The sequence below is a fragment of the Pisolithus orientalis genome (genome assembly GCF_024613125.1).
Source record: "Pisolithus orientalis strain OTSU chromosome Unknown F5J12scaffold_12, whole genome shotgun sequence".
Classification (NCBI taxonomy): Eukaryota; Fungi; Basidiomycota; class Agaricomycetes; order Boletales; family Pisolithaceae; genus Pisolithus; species Pisolithus orientalis.
Genome location: NW_026260793.1, coordinates 714,022 through 734,645, shown reverse-complemented (window position 1 = coordinate 734,645; position 20,624 = coordinate 714,022). Strand labels below are relative to the sequence as shown.

Genomic DNA, 20,624 nt, shown 5'->3' with positions numbered 1-20,624 from the left:
CAAGAATGGAACATGCAAGGATGCATGAACAGGGTTCCACACTGTTCCACCGAAGCTCAGCTGGGTGTTCAATATAGTTATTATGTAGAGCTTGACTTGTCATGGCTACATAATGTTTATCACTTGTCCAAAAAAAAGTATTAAACTGTGAACAGGGCTGCAGTCCAAAGTATGGTCATCAGGAAATTAACAAAATTCTATTCACACTATTTCGGACTTCTTTGAGACTTTTGAGACTTTTGAGACTTGCTGGATGATTCGAACAATGTAAATAGCTCAAAGTGTTCAAAAAAGTGAGAAAAGTACACAAGTCACACAAGTCACATTTGAGAATATAATTCATGGTGTTACATAAAGGTATGCAAAGATGCTTCCAGCCAGTCGTTCCTCCTTTCGAGTGGTTTTGGGGCCATTATTCTCATGGTAAACAAGGGCTGTGGGGGTGCTCGAGCAATGTGGAATCCATGATGAGAAGAACATTGGCTTCAAAGGGAAAAGGGAGCAGAGACGACAGCAGTAATGGTGGGGTTGTGGGAGTGTTCAAGCAACACACAGTCCATGGAGAGAAATGTGTCGGCTTGAAGGGGAGACAGGAGTGGAGACAATGGTGGCAATGGTGGGGTTGTGGGGGTGCTCGAGAAACACAGAGTCCATGGCAGGAATGGTATTGGTTTGAAGGGGAGACAGGAGTGGAGACAACAGCAGCAATGGATCTATGTTTGTGGGGTAGTCATTACTATGTGATTGAATGTTAAAACAAATTGCCTACAAGATGTCACAGGTACCATATACTGACTTGGAATAGCCAGACAAACAAAGAAAGAAAATACAATACAATAAATTGAGTAACCATGCAAGAAGGGAGAAATGTGAATGGCAGGGGTGAGGGCAGTACTTCCATTTCAATCTGCAACTCTAGGTCTCCAGTTCACATATGGCAAACACCATCAGTCGCCTTGCAGATGGATAAGCCTTCAATGGTGGTGTGAGTCATGCCAGGTCCATCACTGCTGTTTCTGACTCTACACCCCCTGTCACTGAATTCTTCATGGCCCATCATTTATTCATTTTTGTTGTGCATGTTAACAGATGATATCACATACCATTCAACCCCACCAAGCCTCCAACTCCAGTGCTGAGTCTCACTGCCCTGTGTGACTGCTTGATCTTTGCATATTTCCATGTTCTCATCACATGTCTCATGGCTATTCACAGTGTCACATTAGGTATACAAATAAAAAAACACTGACACTGACAAATGGTTGTGGAATAGGGATTGGGTGGTATTCTGTACAAGAAGGTGAGCAATGAAATGTTGGGGGATGGGAAATGAACACCATATGAGGAAACGAGAGTGAGGTGAGTTGAATGACTTCACATGCCATAACTTGTGGTTAGGATGCAATTTTGAATGCATGATGGTCAGCAAATTTATTCACATAGTAATGGAGAAACTTGTCATATGATTCATTAGGCTTGATGCTTGCTGGGTCAATTTGGTGGTTCGCATATACAGGAATGAGATGAGCTGTGCAATAGATAGTATCAATGTGGATGATAGTGATGTCTTGGGCATTGTGCACACAAACTATCCACATTCCTGTGCAGGTATCTGGGCCATCTCCTATATGGTCAAACCAACATACAATCGCACAAGGATACTCCGTGCCTAGGTACTTAAAAGAAAAAAAAAAACACAGGACATGAGCAACATCCAGACCAAGCATGCCCTCCACATGAGGATTAGTCATAACAAAAACACAGTCATAATGGGGGCCTTTGTTCCTCCATGTAGAGGAACAACATATGTGTTTGCAATGCATGCTGTGGAGGCCACTCATGTCACTGGGTGCATAGAACGTCAAGGATGCAGAGTTGTAGACACAGATACATCCATCATAAAAGGGACATTCATCCAAGGGGACATCTTCTGGATTGTGGTTGTCTTGCTGAAGCTGCGATTGAAGAAAGCAGCACAAGATATCAAGGAGCTGGGGTATGTTAAGTTCAGTTGCTAGGTCCCTCATATTCCTTGCTGTTGGAGATATATTCTCCCCTGTGTTCTGCTCACTTTGGTGCGATGTTTGGGTGCTTACATAATCACCTTAGAGCGCACATTTTACAGTAGTTTATTCACTGTTCCTTCAGTAGCTTGTTGCACTACTGAGGGTAAGCTCACTTTCACTACCAGTATTATACTTACTGATATCCTGTAGATACCTACAGGTTGGTCTAATACATTAGTAGCTTGTTGCACTACTGAGGATACCTATAGCATCCTTCAAAACTCGCATGTGTCCATTCTATGATTAACCAATTAGAATTCATACACATGAAGCCATGAGCAAAGGCATATGGTAGGTCTGGGCCAACAATACATGGGCCTCAACTGACATAGGAGAGTCATCCATATCACCTGGGTCTTCTTCGAAACTTGCTGTGGGTTCATCAGCACTGTCTTTGCAGTCCTGATTGTTAGACACATCATGGTCAGTTTCATTACTAGTTTCATTAGTATATTGTTCTAGAATACAGTGAGCATCAAGAACAATGTCTAAGAATGCTCACACCTAGAGTCACAAGCACATGTGACAGGCAAGTCCCTCTCAACATGCCATGCTTTTCAAAGTCTGCACACACTGCAGCAAATTTGTCAAGCCTCTGGTTGATCACAAGTATCTGTCCAAGAGCCTGAAAGCAGTTAGTACACTGATAAGGCCACTTGACTGCTTTGATATGTTTGGACTTGGTAATCAATGAACAGAGCCCATTCGGCATGCCAAACTGGCATATAAGATAGGGACAATGCTTCATAGCATGTTGCTGGGGTAATGAAAATGTAGCGACTACTTGAGCATTCCAGAAGACTTCACAATATGAGTGGAAGCATGCAAGTGCATCCCCAATCACAGCAAGAGTTGGTTTGGTGATAACATTTCGGTGGATGAGGTAACAAAACTTGAGAAAGGCACAAAATGACATCCTGTGGGACATAGCCTTCAATGGCTGCAATATATACCTATAGAGGACCAGTCAATCATCATATGGCATTTAAAAAGGATTGAAGAACCTTCATGAGGCCTTTGGAGTCATTGCCAGTCCATTGTTTAAAGTGTTGGCCTTGAGGGAAACATCACAGCCCAGTGAATGGGGCAATAGCTGCAATCCTGGAATTCAATGAGGTCAGTCAGTGCACAATGACAGAGGTCAGGCAACACACCTTCGATCAATATCATCCAGTATTTTTTCTGTGGCACTCCTTCCATGAGTATGGGTGAGATACCTTTCCACCCAGTCAACCAGATGATCTTTGAATCCACCCTTGATGAGTTGATGGAGAATGTCCAGTGAAAGCATTCTCTGGATGTCCACACATGGAAACCCACTTGTAAATGGCTGTCCTCAATCAGTCATGAAAAAAGAAAGCAGTATATTGTACATACCACTATATCTCCATCAATGCCATACTCATCCCAAAGTGTCAGAGCACCCAACTCCCTGATGATCAATTCAGTGTGCTCACAGTGACACCAGAGTGCATCTTCATCAAGATTCTCCTGATGTGCAAGACATTTCAGACACCATTTACACACAATACATGACAGGAGGACCTGCTCTTCATAGTCAGCTATGTAAGCTGCGAGTGCATGGATGATGTGTCAGTAGTACTGATCACCAAATAGTACTGTTTCTGGAGCTGTCATTGCAGGACCAAGTGACCAAAGAATGCTTGCCAGTGATGAATGAAAGAGCTGCTTCTTGAATTTACAGAACACTTGTGTATTAGCATGCTCCCTAGTCACTATTGGGCTATCAGCAGTGGTACGAAGTAATAGAATTTGAAGTGCTTACTCTTTGGCATTGCAAGAAATCCAATGAGCACTACCACATCACAGTGTGCACAACAAGCAGTGTTGCACACATTTCCAATGGAAAGATAGAGTGGGTAGTAATCTGTTTGCCCAGTTGCAACAGAAACAGTGGTCTTGTCACTGCCAAGGATGATGGGAACTAATGTTGCTCTGCCTACTGATGGGTTATCACTGATAATCTTGTCCTAGAAGTATGAGGTTAGTAGGACCTACATCAAGACAAACCTAGTACATACCACTTCATCCCAGGCCCAGTTGCCCAACATAAAATCCTCCCAATGCCTCTGGTCACTTGTGGCATCAAACTCCTGGTATGGTACAAAGTCCATTTCATCCTTAATGTCAGCATGTCCAAGGAGGTTGTGGATAACTTGACAGGGGTCTCAATACCATACATCATAGATGTCAAACATCCAAGGGGCCTCGGGTTCACCCTGGCCATCTTGACCATCCTGACCACCTGGACCACCCAGTTCAATCACTTTGTCCTGCTCATCCAGTTCATCCTGTCCATCCCGCTTGTGCTTGTAAGTGATTTTGAAGTTTTCCCACTTGACTGTGCCAACAGACATGCTGTCTATTACATGATAGAGATCCATGTGGTTGGTAAATAGTGGGTTGCCACCTAACTTGAGCAATGATGTGGCCCAGATTTCAAGCAATGTGTTGATTTGGTTTGCCAGCATTTCTGCATGTTTAAAAAGAAACTTGGCAAGTTCAAATTCTATTTGACTGCAGTACAGAGCCCAATCATCTGGCAATCCCTGTACATGAAGCAGCAGTGGAGCATCATCTGTTAGAAAATGGCCCTGGGAGTCACATCTTCATGCTGTAATAAAATGTATGAGTAGAGGCAGAATCATGTATATGTAGGCTTACTGTTAAGACCCACGTGATAATTACAGTAAACCTTGTCGCCAGGACCAACAAAATTTATGATCATTCCATCCAGTTCTTGATCCAATGTTGTGCTGTGGTTGAAGTCATGTGGACCACCATCATGATCTACAATGTGTTCAGCTACTGGGGGTATGGCATTTAAACTGTGGTCCTGTTTGCAATAACCAGGAGACCTTTGAAAGTGGTTGAGCTTGTGCAGATGGCTGCACTTGTGCTGAGTGAGCTCCAACTGGTTTTTGAACCAACAGTTGCAGCCTGGCAAGTTGCAAGGGAGATGGAGAGCACTGAATTTTGACTGTTGAGAGTTTCAGGTGCTGCCTCTGCACAGTGGCATTTTGATGCTAAACAAACATGTTTGGGGACCCTTGCATGATTGGTAAATGATTAGAAACCTAAGTTAGGTGGAACTTTGCATATTTGTTTGCAAGGAACAAGACTCTATAGTGCATTTATTTGGAAGAAAATTTTCCTGCATAAAAACAACAGGTTCAAACTCACCTTGTGCTGTCTTTGTCTCACCCCACACATGATAAGTATTATGTCAGCTTCTTCTACTAATCATCCATGATGAAAGAAAGCCAACTGCATCCAGGGAGGATCGTTCTCGAAGTGCAAACCAAACAGTGTACCCCAGCCCAGAAGAAGGCCGATGACTTGCATGTGCAGGAAGTTATCAATGCTCAGGCAACTGCTATCCAGCAGGCTCATGCCCAAGTCAGCAAGATGGAGACTGCCATGGAGGCTGGGCAGGTCATCCAAGACACTGCCAAAGCAAAGCCAGTCAGACTGAGACAGGTGCCTGCCAGTAGCAGGTCTACAAATACACCCATCCAACCTTGCATTGAAGGTAAGAACAATTATGTCAGTTGACCACAGAAACTGATAACATGACACTAGATACTCACCAGAGAATTGGTCCTCCTGTTGCAATGGAGGCCAGACAGGCAATCCAAGTCACTGCTAAAGTGAAGTCAGTCAGACCAAGACAGGGGCCTGTCAGCCTTCAAGGAAAACCTGGAAGTGTGGCCATCCAACCTCATGTTGAAGGTGAGGACATTTTGATTATGTCATCTGATCACAGACACTGGTAACTTATCAGAAGTTGCTGATATGGAAGGTATGGAAGTTGATGCTCACCAGGTAACTGCTCCTGCTATTGCAGACTATACAAGTGACAAGCCACAGAGTGGGAGAACAGCTACCCACATGTTGAGAAGGCAAGGTGCAGTCACTGATGATCTGCTGGCATGTGTGGCATTGACATGTGGATCCAATGAAATCTCCCAGCAAATGTATGCTCTTATTTTCCACTGTTTGATACCACAGATGCTGCTACTTACTGAGTCAACTTTGTTTTGGCTGAACCTCACCTGGAATGCTCTCAGTACCCCAAACAATCCAGGTATCAATTTGGACTGCCAGGTCCATCATTGGGTCAAGGACATCCCAACTGGGCTGATGCCACATTCCAACAGATTATCAACCTCTGTCCCTTCCTTGACAAGCAGAGCTACTACCACCATCAACTCCAATGCAAACCTAGCATACCAGGTATGTGCTATGTTATCAAGTAGGATCAGTCATCTTCAACACATTTGGTTAGGGAAAGATGCCTGTGCCAACCCACAATGTGGATGAAGAGGAATTAGAAGACCAACTGGCTTTCCCTGTCAAGGTTGTAGGTCATGACAAATTCAAGGTATGTCTCTTGATGCAAATCAACTGCTGTATTCTATATTGCTTCTAGGTGGTCACAAGCATGGCTAATGATGTAGAGAGCAACAATGAATTCAGTCAGCTCATTTTCAAGGAGGTGCAGGCTAGCTCGAAGCACAAGCATTTGGATTGTGATGATGCTGACTATGTCACCTCATATGAGGTTGAGGACTTTGATGATGAATACTTTGACATTGAGGATTATAATTTGAACTCTTGTATGTTGCCTGCTAAGGAATTGTGTGTCATGATGGTATGTTTTTAGTCTATTTGAACTGTACATTAATTCTTTTGGAATCACAGACCAATAATGGAGTGGACAAACCAAAGAAATCAAAGGTCAACAGGGATGTGGACCAAGAACCACAACAGACAAGCACCACAGAAGGTCAAGCATCTTCAATGAGGACCACAGGCAAGGCCAGCAAGCACCCTTGTTACTGAAACCAAGATCTGCATCTGTACTGACAGTGGGCAAGTTGTGGACAAAAGCCATCATACCCACTCTCCTTGTGTGGGCTGGAAGCTTAGCTGACCCTTGGACAATCTCAGATGATGAACTCATATGGTCACTGCAAATCATTATCCTAACTATTGCCCCAGATTTTGAGGACCTGAATGACATTTGTCCTGGGATGGCAATCTTTAATACTGTACTGTTAGTATTATTTACCTTGCTACCTGACTCATGCTTTCTTGGGCAGGTGTGTCAATGACTCTGCCAGTGGCACAGCAACTTTGGATCCATTGCAATTACTCTTATCACTCACTTCCTTGTCTCAGATCCAGAAATTGGCATGCTGTCTCTTGCCCAGGCTCAGGAGCTCTGTTCTAAGCTGTTGGAAGGCTTCACATTTTTATATGTAGACCAAGATTCTCACAAACCAGAGAACATTTTCCAGTCATACTTCATATTATTCCTCCTTGGCCACATGCATCTGTGACCCTGTGCTGATTCTCCTGATGTTCCAAAACTGAAGATCAGGGAACTGAAAAAAATTGGCATCAAGGGTGCACTAGCCCTCTGCTGTGCAGTGGTATGTATTGCATTTTAGCCCTAGACAGTCAGCTAAATCATTTTCTTTAGTTGTACCATACCCTTTCCCTGTTCAAAACCAGCAAGCTGCAAATTGATGTGAAGTACATGTCCTTCAGAAAGGCAGCCATCAAGATCCCCCTCAAGGTGAACAAGGTGACCAGGAAGGAATTGTCAGCTGTTTCAGCATTCTCCAAGCAGAATTGTGGCCCCTGCACCAGGCAATATGCTATAGCCATCGATAAGTGTGATAATGCTGTGCTCCATGACATCATTGTGGGAGCAACTATCCTCATTCCATGCAGTATGGATGCCATATCAGAGGAAGGGAGCTTTCAACATGGGGAGGACAATGTCAATGATCTAATTGCTGCTCTCTGTAAGTTATTTCATTGTTTATGCACACTACTGACAAGTCATTGATAGGATCTCATCATTTGGATGTGATCTCATTCTCTCCCTCCCTCTGTCCTGAGTCACTCATTGGCAATTACAGTCATTTAACTAATTGTGTTTGTTTTTGTGTTTCATCTTGAGTCACCTTCATTTTGGATTGCCATAGGGCTATGCTCATTTAATTTTTTTGTGTCACACTTCATCCCAAATGCATTGCATTTTATTTCCTACCTGTGAGCTGAACAAAAGCAAAAAATAGTGAAAATAAGTGCAAAGAAAGTTTCATTCAACAACAAGTTAAATAGTAGAAATAGTGGGTAAAATAGCACAAATAGTTGAAAAATAGCACAAAAAAAAGTATGGATAGAAAACGAACCTACTAAAATGACTATTATGTCCTTTTTGACTATTTTGGTGTGAATAGTACAGAAAATAGTAATGTCCTCTGGTGGGAGATGGACTTTCCCCTCACTAGACCTTGACAAGGTCCAGAGGCTTGGTGTGGTGGCTGCCCCACTGCCTAAGAAGTGAGTTATATGGGTGAAATCCCCATCAGGTGTTCAAAGTGAAACTAGTCCACCCCCTCCATCCGAAGGATGGGCATCAAGCTTCCCTGAGCCGATGCTAAAAACAATCAGTGAGCCTTTAGAGGTATGCACAGTCGGGGGTACAACCCCAGGGCACTAGAGGGAGTTGTTTGGTCTAGGCCCTTCTGCAGGAGGTTTCTGTTGGCACAGATATTCAGCCAGCCACCTTGCTTAATCCTGACACCTTTGTATACAAATTGGAGGTAATCCCCCAAAGAGGGTGGCAAAGGCGCACCAGGAAGCATGGTGTGCAGCTGTTTTGACCCCTCTGGATTGGCTCCCTGTGTGGTCAGCAGTCCCCTTGTCAGGGTCTGTGTTATTGACTGGGAGGTTTTTAGTCAGTCAGGCCCCTTCAACACCTTGAGTGCAATGCTGTTTCCCTAGCATGGGTAGCCCAACCTGACATCACTGGGGTTGATAACTGGTACTCATTCATGAGTTTTCCTCCTACCTAAACAAAAAAAAAAAAAAAAAAAAAATAGTTATGTGTGAATTTGCTGATGGTTGACTGGTCGACTGTCTGTCCTACGTGACTTGCACTGTAGAAGGGGATATTCTACTGTACTTCTCAGTTGATACTCTATACTGACCGAGGTCTATTCACATTTCATTACTGTAAACTGCATCAAGACGGTCCGGGAAGTGAATTGACCCGTATCCCGTTAGGCCACAACGTTGCAAGCATTGTAAAGTCACCTGCGGAACTTCCACTCGTATACTATTTATCAAAATGTCGCAACCATAATGCAGTACGATACCAGGAAACTCATAACCAATCTGAAGAAGTGCGGGAATCCTGCTTCCAACTCAGTGAGGGAATAATTTAGAGCATTTCTGGCGTATCGCTCAAAGTCATCTACAAAGAGTAAGAATCCGATCCACCCCTGAGTTACCAGTGCACTCGGCATGGTTGACCAGAAGACGGTCTGGTATCCCAAGGGTACCGAAGGGCGATAAGTGATCGAATTGGTAAGGAACTCGGACAGCGGTGATCCGGTAGGCCCGTTGGCCGCAAGTTGACAAGGTTTCAAACGCAACCATTGACACCGCGACGGAAAGATACTCACATCCGTCGCCGTTTGTAAGTTCGAGGCAAACCCGAAGGTTGCAACCCCGTTGAGAAACATACCGAGCAGAGAGCCTTGATATATAGCAGATGGACGTAGCAAGAACCCAGTGCTGGGGAGTAAGACCGTGGATCTAATGTAGTGTTTCAAACGGAATCGAAGTCCCGGGGAGAAATGCAAGAGCTATTAGGGAAACAAGCCACCACTGACATACCATCCAAGGTACCTGGGCAGCCAGCTAGTCTTTTCGATGACGCGCACCTGGTTCAAAACGAGTGCGAGAACAATCAAAACCATGATTATGAAGGCAGCCAGCCCTCCTGGCTGTTGTGTGATATCAGCAACGGTGAGCCGATCTATTGGTGTGTTCGCGATGGTAAGGTTGGTCGAGACTCCAGCGCAGTAGGATACGAGGTGCCAAACCATTGCCTCGAAAGGAGAATTTGCGAAAACGGGCGGCGTGAATCGCCATGACACTCTCCAGAGACCGTAATTGACAAAAAAAAAAGGGGGGGGGGGTAAGAAGGCATCAAAAGCCACGTCTAACGGCGGTGGATTTTGCTGAGGTTGCGAGAAAAGTGCAACGTCCCAGAAGCCAATGCACACTAGGAACCAATAAAGCACCACAAATATTGGACGGAAGACAACACAGAGAAGACAGGCTGCCGAGATGTTGACAACAAGCGCGATGCTACGAAGTCCGTACACTATCCGAGTGCGCTGTCCGTTCTCAAGCGGTAAGACATCGGAGAATGTTGTTTGAAATCAACGGAAGACAGCACAAAGGACGCGGTTAGTAAATATTCGGTGAGTTGTGCAGTAAGGTTTACTGTGGCACAACCACCGGCTGAGTCCTTGATGATACCACTGTGGTAAAAACATGTAGGTGAATCATATGTTTCACTATGAAGGGTGCAGCTTACGCTCAAACGGCTGGAGCGCACAGGAAACTGTCGGCCTGATATGTTTGTCAGGAAGTTCACATCCAAATCACCAACAATTCAAGGATGTTACAGTACAACAGAGCTGTACTGGGCTGGAGATCAAAAACTGAAAAATTAAATGGAGATAAATCCCCATTCAAAGCGCGACCTGTATCTTCAGTTCAGAGCACTGACGTTGGGATAAGGAGGCCTGGAGACAGCAAGTGGGGACACAGCCACATGATGCTTAGTCAGGTGGACGAGTACACTGACAGCTAGACAGATCATCAGGCCTACTGCTTGCCTCGAGCTCAGCTCATCGCTCGTGAGGCTCTCTCCTACTATTCCGACGTGCAATTGACGAAGGAGGATGCAGGAATGAGGTACCACCGAGAACTGACAATGAAAAGTGAAGATACGACGTATACAACAACGAAGACGGCTAACAGGGAAAGTGAAGTGAACGGACGGGTCAAATGCGAGGTTGCTGATTCGATTGTAATTTGTAAGAGTGATTGTATGGTCCCTGAATGTACAAGAGTGGTCAAGGAGAGGGGTTGGAGCGTAAGTAGGAGAACTGACCTGTAAGATCGATGTTGGGTCGTGGTCCACGGATGTAACTCAGACCTCTTAAACTTTTTTCGTATAGGCAGGGAAATCAAACCTTCAGAGGTCGTTGAAGGACGCTTCTCTTCCTTGCGGAGTATTCCGGCGCAAACATCTCCCCTAGCTCCGTCTCTGCATTCCGTGCGTCGTTACTCGTGCTTACACGACTAGACCGTGAGCTATTTGGTCTCAGATCACTCTTCACCGAGACTGAAGTGAGTACGAAGAAGTTCAAACTCCAAGAGCACGTGTCCCTTGGAAGCCACAACAAGGAAAATTAAATATAGAGAGTAGGCCCAGGTGTTGTTTCCCATGTCGATTGTCAAGGGAAAGGTAGCGGGAAACATGCGACATTCGGGTATGATGTAAGCGGTATAGATATCTTAGTTTGTCCCGTCTAACACGTAGGTCAATCTTATTGGTGAGATTATGCCAGGATGTGGTGGCTCTTACAATACTTGTAGGCAAGGCGAACGCAAACTGGACCATCTTTCTTGCCCGAAGAAGTGAGTGAGGTGAGCCTGAGATGCTGTCTTTCGCCGTTAACGAACTGGAAACCCCAGGTCTAAAGATCGACAACGTTAGAGAAAGTTGGTCACGTTAGCATCAGCATCGAGCATACCTGCTCCGCTGTCCACGTGTAACCACCGCTGTGGTTCTCGGGATCACTCCAAGCGACGGTATGAATGATACCGTCTGCAATGGTGTCCTCGGTCCAACCAGTCTTGAGGAATTCATCCTTAATTAGCTCTGGCGAGACTCTGCGCGTCTTATAAATCAACGGGCCGAAAACGTCGTCGTTGCAGGAGCGCTCCTGCCAGTCAAGGATGTGATTATCACTACCGCCAGGGATGCCACCAGAAAGTTTCTGGTCTGCGTCAATGTGCTCCACGCCATCATCATCTGTGTAGTGCTTGATAGAGAGTGTGAGGTTAAACATGGAGACAGCGCGCCGCTTGTACCACGACATGCCCTGCAGTCGAAGCAGTTCATCTGTGCTGTCGCTGGACTGCTTGTCCTGTTTATATCCAACCCGTCGTGAACGCCCAATGCAAAGAATAGACCATTCACGAACCGAAACGAACACACCGCTGAGGTTCTTGGTGGTTACACCGGATGGGGCAGCCATTAATACTGTATGCCACGTCGAGTGTGCAGGAGAGCAGACTCGTCCAGAGCAAGTGTAACATGCATAAAATACTCTTTCTGTAGTTGCGTATTTGCGGTAAGGGTTACCGTGGTCGTGTCCCACCGGCACAGAGCCACGTCGTTCGTACTGTCATTTCAATCATTCCCGGGGGGGAAATACAGTAACAACCCGCCACACCGCATCCTTACCCCGTTCCCAAGCCTGAGGACCTCGGGCCTCCGTTCCCTCCGAACTCTACCATGATACCTTCCTTGGACCACTCGCACCATATATTGATCGATTCCGATGATGGACCTGTCCCACCTCCTTTCCTACAAGGCTCTCCCAGCCAACTGACGAATTCTTTACCTGTTGTGTTTGCGGCTATATTCATGGAGGACTGTGTTGAGCCCTCGCCGTGCGCAGATGCTGCTCGAGGTATCCTCAATGGCAACAATGGGCATGGCGAGAAGGCGAGCGGTGCAGATCGACCGGGAGTCTCAGGTCTTCCGTTGTCAGATCGTGGCTTCAGCTCATTGTATATGTCAATGCCTTCCAGACCCAAACAGTCGTCCTTGAGTTGATCTCTCGCTAGCCCAGCCTTGGGTTTATATCCCCCTCGTGGTGCAAACTGTAGACTGATGCCGAGTCTGTGGTAATTGTAGTAAACCATGTCTGGATATGCCTTCACTTCTGGGATCAGGGCTTCGGCCCGGGGATCGATTTCCTTGAGAAAATTGGTGACACTGACTGCAGACGGGGAGCTGCCAAAAAGGTTTCTGGCATTGATATCCATGATCGTTGCAACGGGGGGCTGCTGTTACTTCGTGAGGGTTATGAAAGACAGGAAAACATGGTCGAAACTACCACTAATAGTGATATCGAGTAGTGTTCCGAAGTCAGCGTGGTTATGCTTGTGGTGACCGCGGTTAGAAGTCTTATTCGAGGGTCGCACCAGACACTACCGAACACAGAAAATTGTTGGCAGGGGAAATATGCCGTATTTAGACGTGATCAAGGGATAACAAGATAATATCAATGATACCCGAATGGCACCATCAATTCGATCCCATTCCTTATTTTCAAAATGCCCCAGCGATGCTCTAGTGCTTGTTTTCGGCTGAGGCGTGGGGGGTTAATATATTTGGGGGAATCATGTTAGGATGTGAAGTAGCACTTACAATAATCATAAACACCACGAAAGTGGAATGGACCATCTGTCTTGCCTGAGGAGGTGAGGGAGACGAGCCTGACATACCTCCTTTCTCCATCGACGACCTGGAAACCCCATACCTAGAGACAGGCGAAGTTAGAGAAGGTTAGTCTGTTAGCTATGATCGGACATACCTGCTCTGACTCCCACGTGTAACCGTCGCCAGAATTCTTGGGGTCATTGGAGACAATGTTGTGAATAACGCCGTCTACAACGGTGTCCTCAGACCAACCAGCCTTGAGGAACTCGTTCTCAATCAGCTCTGGCGAGACTCTGCGCGTCTTTACAGTCAACGAGCCGAAGGAGGAGTCCGTAACAGTGCGCTCCTGCCAGTCAAGAATGAAGTGGTCGCTAGCGGCAGTGATGCCACCAGCGACTTTCTGTTCCATGTCAACGTGTTCCACGCCATCATCGTCTGTGCGGTGCTTCATAGAGAGAATGATATTCAACATTTTGGCAATGCTGCGCTTGGCCCATGACAGACCCTGTAGTCGAAGCAGTTCATCCGAGTTGCCGCTGAATTGTTTGTTCTGTGCATGCCAACCGCCTATCAACATTCACCAGAGGATTTAAAGTAGACAATTCACAAACCGTAGCAAACGAGCCGCTGAGATTCTTGGTCGTTACACTGAGTGGGACGGCCATTCTTTACTGAGGTGAGTGTGCAGAAGTGCGATCTCACCCGAACAAGGACTGCTACTTAGGCGTAAGATACTTATACATACCTCTGCCCGTCTATTTACGTATTCAGTGAGATCGTGCCCTAAAGTCTCCGCCAACGAAAGCACACACCTCGAGGGGCAATTTTCGGTTCGGGTCAGTGTCTGTCGTAGGGTATCCTTTTATAGGCAGATGAACAATAAATTTTTTGGAGGACCGCACTTCAAGCATTCGGTTCAGGGGGATACTACTGCCACGCTGTGTCTGCAGTTCTGATGGAAAGAGAAGACTGTGAAGAGCCCTCGGATGCCGAGTGTTACTTGGGAGGCGGTAGTCCCTTAATAATGATACACGCCTGGTGGCACGTGATATTACCATCTGATGGATCGGTTAGCCGCGGTGATCCACCAACTCGACGATGGCGGCTTCGTCGCACCCCATCAAAGTCGAGCCGGGAGACGAAAAACCTGATCTGCTGTCCGCCCCACACGTGGGCAACCCCGCACCGCCCCCGCCTGTTCCACTGTTTATTCGTCTCCTGCGGCCCTTTGCCCCACAGCTAGTGCCTCTGTTGGTCTTCCTAGCTTTAATCCCCATCGTCGTTTCACTTTCCCTGTTCTCGGGATGGTACGTTTGGAGGAACGTAGCGGTTAGCTGGAAGACGGAGGTTTATCTACAATATGGGTGAGTACCACACCCACTCGATGCACCACCCTTGAACACCTCGCTCTGTCTGAAGTGACGGAGTTCCGCCGTATGCAGAGGTTTCTCTACCTCAGCTTTCACCTAGCCATCCATATGATATATCCCTTCATCTTTTGGTACCAGCGTCCGACGCCAATTTAGCGCTGGGGAATTTTATGGCTTCTCTGACCCTCGTCACGCCATCTAACAAGACACTTGCGACCGTAAGGAGACCTGTATGTTAACCGGCTTTACTCGTTCGCTTCATCTCTTATACGTCATTCAAGGCCATTGCATTACCACCACGTCGATCATACTTGCTCTCTTCGTCGCCCCCCTTGATCAGTTTGGATATTGTTCTTTTGACCTCCTATGCTCCTGGGACCTCCAGGGTCAATGCACGCGTTGAAATTGGGCGCCGTGATGAATGGAGGAAACTGGGAGGTGGCGAGGGCCGTGAATTGAGTGTCGCTACCGCTTCCTTGAAGGGGACCGTCCGGTACCAGGGTGTCAGGTATGACCGTTTTCCCGCCATTTTGTGTTTGCCTCACTCCGAACAACTACGCACTGTAGGGGCTTGGTAGCACGCTTTCCTCTCGTTTCGGCGATCTTGTCTCTTGCAGCCTTTTTCGTGTTGTCGGTGCTCGTCCTCACTGCTTGCATCTTGCCGACCATTAAATGGCAGCTACCTAATGAAGAGGATACCCTTCTCGCTCCACGCTCCCCGTCACCACCCAAGAGAACTCCAAGTCATGGGAAATCTTTCCGTCCTCGGAAACGACAGCGAATGGCATATCCCATGGAAAGTCGTTCGCAGAGCAGCGTCGGTCCCACCACGTCTTCAGTCGAATTTTTTACTGACGGTTGTCTGAACTTACAGGCTTTTAAAATAGAAGACGTCCCTGTTGATATCCCTCCCGTAGCTCATGATGAACGACCTTTGCGAAGACGTCGCTCACGCGCCACCGACTCACTGTACGATTCTGATCATTAGGACCAGGTCGTGCCTAATTCACCCCATACTACTTATCGGCGTCATGCCCACTTTATGCCTGCGGCGTGGCATGCTTCACTTCAGCCGCGTGCGGGTAGAAACCCTAAGCATTACATGTCTTTTGTACGTCGCGAGGCAAAGAACAAGATGGTGCTTGGGCAGGAAGTTTCACTTGGGTTGTGAACGTGTGATCAGCCCTATTTTGGCTTGAGAAGTGGTGATACCAGGGATGTGCGTGACAACCTCCCGATGAACTCCATCCGCAGCCGTGGAAACACCACTCTGGTTTCAACAGGATACGGCCCTGGCAACATTCCACCGTTGGCACATAGATTACAAGCCCTGTTTCACACTTTCTATGCGATCGCCAGTACATTTGCCTTCCATCGCAAGTCCCCTACTAGCCATCCTGTGTGTCCCCTCCAGCACCTTCCGCCGTCGGCTTCGAGGAGCTTCCATCGCCACCAAGACTCTTCACGATATCGGCTGCATCGTCGCCGCCGAGCCCAAGCTCTTCGACCAATTTCTTAAGTTCGTCATCAGTAACCCTTACTCCCTGAAGTCCAAATCCCTGCAGCTCTGAGCCGATGTCAAAATCGTTCCCTTTGTTCACGGGTTTAAGAGGGGAATTCGGATCTTTTGGGAAAAACTTGGGTTTGTGATGTTCTGGCGTCATTTGCGAAACTGGGACCGCTCCGGGAACCCCAACAGGTTTCGCTACAGGGGCGGGCCGGTCTTCATCTGCGGCTGTGTTCCATGTTTCCTTGAGTCTTAAGAATGTGTCAAGTTCCTCGTATTCGACTGCTTCTTCACTGATAGAGCCGATCAGCTGTACGGACGGTTGGACAGTAAAATAATAGCATACAACGCGTCGAAGTCCTAGACGTTTAGCATTCAGCAACTACGAAGCTAGTGAACGATAATGCAGCACACACCCCTGGGTACCTGCCTCCGACGAGGATGCCTGGAAGTTGTTGCTTATCTGAACGGGGCGGTGCATAGTGCTTGAGGAGTCTGCACGACTGCATCATGGTGTAACAACGTTCATACCGAGAGGAGCCTTGCGCTTCCAAAGTCTCTTCGCCTCTTCATCACAGGCTAAATCGTAAGATATAAACGGGATTTTCTTCGTCTGCAGAATCCGCAAGATGTACTCTGTTAACAAACCACGCGGTAGTATGAGATCGCCTCGCTGTAAGTCGGTGCTTTAACGCTCACATCCACAACGAGTTCCTACCTTGCCGCTTCCTGAGCTCTGGCTGAGATGCGATGGTCGTGAGAAAGACTTGGATGGGTGGGGAGGGCATGGTTGATTTGAAACCAAGGTAGATTGTGGTCCGGTACTACATGGTAGTGGTCACTATGCCTACCTATACGGTAGGAGGGCGGTCACCGTGGTAGTTAGTGTGACCAGACGTGACGAGACAAGATAAGATAAATTCGACTCATACTACGTATACACCAAACGTACACACTTACAATCTGATCACTAGATTTGCGGCTGCTTATCATCGCCTCGAACAATGACACTTTCGGTCTTGATCGTATGTCTTGGTAACATCTGCCGCTCCCCCATGGGGGAAGCCGTTCTCAAGCACGAAGCTGAGAAGCGGGGCATTGTAATCAAGGTGGACAGTGCAGGCACCGGTGCTTATCACCTCGGAAAAGATCCTGACGAGCGGTAAGGTATTCTAAGAGATTGTGATCCCACTGACTAACTATCCGTGAATCTACCAGCACAGTCAAAACCTGTAAGGAGGTGGGGGGAGAATCCACACTGTAAATATTTGCCTCTGAAGAGAATTTAACAAGCATAATGTTCCCATCAATCACTCCGCAAGGCAAGTTCAGCAGTCCGATTTCAAGGACTTCCAATATATCCTAGCGGCGGACGAGTCAAACCTCCGGAACCTCGAGGCAATCCGGCCTCGCTCTGCCACGGCACAACTCCGTCTCTGGGGATCTTACTTGGACAACAAGCCCATCCCTGACCCTTACTATGGTGGTATCGTACGTCTATCCTGTGCCCCTTGTCAGCGGAAAAACACTCACATTTTTGTCGTGCAGACGGGGTTCCAACGATGCTTTGAACAGTGCACGAATCTTTCTAACGCATTTTTAGACGAGGTTGTGGGGAAATAATCGGTCTTTCGTGTTGAAATGATACCCGTTGTGCGATGTATAAGTACAAAGTATTTACCGACCCAAGTCAATTCGGAAATAGATGAAGCCAAGCGCAACTAGTTCATCGTTGGCATGTTAACTGATGCCCGATTTCCGACGGCGTCTTCTGCTCGCCAGAGACTGGTAGTGGTCTGCGGCGGGGTCATCCATCTAGACAGTAGCCTCAGCTTTTTGACGTACCTTGTTCTGAGTGTAAAAATTGATCCCACTGGAGTCATGTCAAAAACTGCCATATCTCAGCTACAGTGCAAAGCTCACCTCTTGCCATAGAACCCAATATCTCCCAAAACACTGCCCTTGTTCCCGCTCCAAGCAAACATAGGAAGAGGTACAGGGATGGGTACATTGATGCCAACCTGACCAACATTGACCTCGGTCTCGAACTTACGTGCAGTCGCCCCTGACTGAGTGAAGATGACAGCGCCATTCCCGTACGGATTTGCATTGATGATATCGAGAGCATCGTCCAGCGTGTCGGCAGTAATGACTGTGAGTGCAGGTCCAAATATCTCTTCCCTGCACATGGGATAAATGATCGAAAAAATAAGGAAAAGCGAGTTATGTTCACCGGTAGCACCTCATAGTCGTGTCTGCCTCTATGATAGTCGGGCCGACGAAATTGCCATTAGGATATCCTGGCACCGAGATCCCACGGCCATCAAGGTGGATTCGACCACCTTCCTGCTCAACTGAAGATATGGTTTCTTCGACTCGTTTCTTGGAAGCAGGCGAGATCAAAGGACCGCTTTGCAATGACATGAGTTCGAATGATTATAGCAGACCCCAAGATAACTCACAGGTCTGCACCTTTTTCGAAACCTCCGTTTACTTGTAACTTCTTCGCCCGCTCGACAAGGTCAGGGAGCCAAGACTGAGCAGTTCCAACGAGAATAACTAGAAGGGACCAGGGTGATTTCACAAGGAGGCACTGTGGGGGAAAGAAACTAACCAACGGAGACGGCCATACACCGTTGCCCAGCGGCTGGAACACAATGGAGCCATTTAGAAAGGAAAAGGCTAGAAAATTGATATTGACCAACCGCCAAAGGCAGCTCCCAGTACCGAGTTGAGAGCAAGGTTCTTGTTGGCTTAAAGACGGTTAGTAAGCAGAAGATACATGATGGGCACGTTTACCATCGGACATCAGTACCGCATGGTTTTTAGCCCCCATATTAGCCTACCCAGTGTCCAGTAAAAACGGCTATTGAATACGTCGGTAAGACATACCTGCACTCGCTTTCCATTCCTGGTGCCTCTAACCGAGCACGATTAACCAACGAGGAACATAATTTAACAGAACAAACCAACCGTTCAAAAATGTGACGACCTGCCCTGTCCCCACCGACAAAGCTGATCGCCTTGATAGCAGGGCTATCGCATATGGCATTGACAATTGGAACAGTACCATGAACAACGTTGAGCACTCCCGCGGGAAGTCCTGTTGCATTGCAATTGAAGAACGATAGGGAGAATTAGCCGCTCACTAACCTGCTCTTTCGCAAAGTTCCGCTATTATCATTGCTGCGCCTGGGTCACGTTCAGAGGGCTTGAGAATGAGGGTGTTCCCAGTGACTGTTGCCATGGGAATTGTCCACAACGGTATCATTCTGCGGATATGGTCAAGGAAGGGAAGTTCGCCATGATCAAATTTGACATACGCTGGGAAGTTGAAAGGTGCTATGCTACTTATGCGTGAGTAAGCGGCGTGGTACAGAGGATGGAGTATTCACCTCGCACATACGCCGAGAGGGACTTTGCGAACCTCGGTGTCCATATCTCTGCTGACTACAAGGAGTGAGTGAAACTGAGGAGTTTGGAATCACCACGCAGACCTTCTAATTTCTCGCCCATTAGAGTAGAGGTAATTCCGATCGCCGTTTCCACGACCTGCAAGCCACGGAGGACGTCACCATGTGCGTCTACGGAGCGTTGAGGGAGACTTCTTGGAACGAAAACATGGAAACGTACCAGCGAGGGTTTTACCCTGCTGTAAAACGATGCTGTCAGCGAGAGCTTCGGCGTTTTTGCGGATCAAGTGCTGCAATCTGAACCGGAATAAGAGCCGGTAGACAGAGGAGTGACCAGAACGCCTACTCGATCACAAAACGTTGTCGTGCAAGAACGCTTGTTCTACTCCATGACTTGTAGGCGTGAGAGGCAGCCTCAATAGCCCGATCAAACTCGGATGGCGTTGTCTCAGGGACGCGTGTCAACAATGTCTGCGTGGCCTGTGCAGGGTGTTACTGACGTGCCAGGACACTGCACTGCAGAATGACGAACGGGATCAAGGACGTCATGCCATTTATCTGACGTGCTATCCACGAACTCTCCGCCGATGTAATTCCTAGTGCTGTTACCTGTTGCGCTGGTTCCCTTCCAGTCAGCAGATAGCTTACCGGCCTTTGCACGCGCAGTGGCGTTGAGAGTGGAGACAGACACATAAGAGCGGCATGGGAGTGTATACAGGCGAGCGAGACGGTGCCGTAGCAGCCATGGCCAGTGTAAGTGAGTGTGTGGGGAAGCTCCGTCTTACAAGTTGTTCCGAGACCACGTGGCTCATGTAACATACCCGCGTCCGAGAACCGCAGAACCACAGAACCACAACTTGCCATGAATATTAATGGCACGCACGTCCGCCCCTCAACTGAACCAGACAA

The 20,624-nt window shown here is 47.3% G+C and overlaps 9 protein-coding genes across 9 annotated transcripts; 3 read left to right on the top strand and 6 right to left on the bottom strand.

The window, feature by feature from the left end:
• Positions 1-1,394: 1,394 nt before the first annotated feature.
• F5J12DRAFT_905371 (uncharacterized protein) lies at positions 1,395-4,815 on the bottom strand (the record flags this gene model as incomplete). The annotated part of the gene is made up of 13 exons (XM_051748652.1): positions 1,395-1,676; positions 1,704-2,035; positions 2,331-2,363; positions 2,571-2,958; positions 2,981-3,019; positions 3,071-3,120; positions 3,219-3,396; positions 3,444-3,637; positions 3,677-3,775; positions 3,853-4,057; positions 4,109-4,254; positions 4,333-4,681; positions 4,765-4,815. 13 exons carry the CDS (start codon positions 4,813-4,815, stop codon positions 1,395-1,397), a joined length of 2,346 nt encoding a protein of 781 aa, XP_051600612.1.
• Positions 4,816-5,339: 524 nt separating this feature from the next.
• F5J12DRAFT_892293 (uncharacterized protein) lies at positions 5,340-7,432 on the top strand (the record flags this gene model as incomplete). The annotated part of the gene is made up of 8 exons (XM_051747565.1): positions 5,340-5,619; positions 5,670-5,742; positions 6,248-6,323; positions 6,376-6,471; positions 6,520-6,741; positions 6,792-6,876; positions 6,960-7,141; positions 7,214-7,432. The coding sequence occupies 8 exons, from the start codon at positions 5,340-5,342 to the stop codon at positions 7,430-7,432; spliced, it is 1,233 nt and encodes a 410-aa protein (XP_051600611.1).
• Positions 7,433-9,132: 1,700 nt separating this feature from the next.
• On the bottom strand, positions 9,133-12,232 carry F5J12DRAFT_905370 (uncharacterized protein; the record flags this gene model as incomplete). Its single annotated transcript, XM_051748651.1, has 10 exons — positions 9,133-9,225; positions 9,266-9,484; positions 9,575-9,757; positions 9,785-10,294; positions 10,345-10,524; positions 10,860-11,023; positions 11,080-11,132; positions 11,562-11,668; positions 11,726-12,121; positions 12,179-12,232. The coding sequence occupies 10 exons, from the start codon at positions 12,230-12,232 to the stop codon at positions 9,133-9,135; spliced, it is 1,959 nt and encodes a 652-aa protein (XP_051600610.1).
• Positions 12,233-12,391: 159 nt separating this feature from the next.
• F5J12DRAFT_905369 (uncharacterized protein) lies at positions 12,392-13,028 on the bottom strand (the record flags this gene model as incomplete). The annotated part of the gene is made up of 2 exons (XM_051748650.1): positions 12,392-12,469; positions 12,492-13,028. 2 exons carry the CDS (start codon positions 13,026-13,028, stop codon positions 12,392-12,394), a joined length of 615 nt encoding a protein of 204 aa, XP_051600609.1.
• Positions 13,029-13,335: 307 nt separating this feature from the next.
• Positions 13,336-14,090, bottom strand: F5J12DRAFT_892291 (uncharacterized protein; the record flags this gene model as incomplete). The annotated part of the gene is made up of 4 exons (XM_051747564.1): positions 13,336-13,352; positions 13,414-13,525; positions 13,580-13,975; positions 14,037-14,090. The coding sequence occupies 4 exons, from the start codon at positions 14,088-14,090 to the stop codon at positions 13,336-13,338; spliced, it is 579 nt and encodes a 192-aa protein (XP_051600608.1).
• A 400-nt stretch (positions 14,091-14,490) lies between these two features.
• F5J12DRAFT_827994 (putative adipose-regulatory protein-domain-containing protein) lies at positions 14,491-16,257 on the top strand. The gene is made up of 4 exons (XM_051745585.1): positions 14,491-14,789; positions 14,845-15,025; positions 15,077-15,303; positions 15,363-16,257. The coding sequence occupies exons 1-4, from the start codon at positions 14,524-14,526 to the stop codon at positions 15,781-15,783; spliced, it is 1,095 nt and encodes a 364-aa protein (XP_051600607.1). The 5' UTR covers positions 14,491-14,523; the 3' UTR covers positions 15,784-16,257.
• F5J12DRAFT_892289 (SH3-binding, glutamic acid-rich protein-domain-containing protein) lies at positions 16,184-17,090 on the bottom strand (the record flags this gene model as incomplete). Its single annotated transcript, XM_051747563.1, has 5 exons — positions 16,184-16,595; positions 16,649-16,662; positions 16,719-16,765; positions 16,834-16,938; positions 17,021-17,090. The coding sequence occupies 5 exons, from the start codon at positions 17,088-17,090 to the stop codon at positions 16,184-16,186; spliced, it is 648 nt and encodes a 215-aa protein (XP_051600606.1).
• Positions 17,091-17,240: 150 nt separating this feature from the next.
• On the top strand, positions 17,241-18,053 carry F5J12DRAFT_71746 (phosphotyrosine protein phosphatase I superfamily). The gene is made up of 4 exons (XM_051741059.1): positions 17,241-17,464; positions 17,521-17,542; positions 17,596-17,793; positions 17,851-18,053. Exons 1-4 carry the CDS (start codon positions 17,307-17,309, stop codon positions 17,923-17,925), a joined length of 453 nt encoding a protein of 150 aa, XP_051600605.1. The 5' UTR covers positions 17,241-17,306; the 3' UTR covers positions 17,926-18,053.
• Positions 17,773-20,558, bottom strand: F5J12DRAFT_827982 (methylmalonate-semialdehyde dehydrogenase). Its single transcript, XM_051745584.1, has 18 exons — positions 20,432-20,558; positions 20,248-20,367; positions 20,062-20,195; positions 19,936-20,012; positions 19,800-19,886; positions 19,698-19,752; positions 19,626-19,649; positions 19,456-19,574; positions 19,276-19,405; positions 19,195-19,222; positions 19,102-19,144; positions 19,008-19,055; positions 18,917-18,949; positions 18,765-18,861; positions 18,536-18,712; positions 18,226-18,483; positions 18,148-18,175; positions 17,773-18,098 (listed from the first exon to the last, which is right to left on the bottom strand). The coding sequence occupies exons 1-18, from the start codon at positions 20,525-20,527 to the stop codon at positions 18,024-18,026; spliced, it is 1,629 nt and encodes a 542-aa protein (XP_051600604.1). The 5' UTR covers positions 20,528-20,558; the 3' UTR covers positions 17,773-18,023.
• Positions 20,559-20,624: the final 66 nt, after the last annotated feature.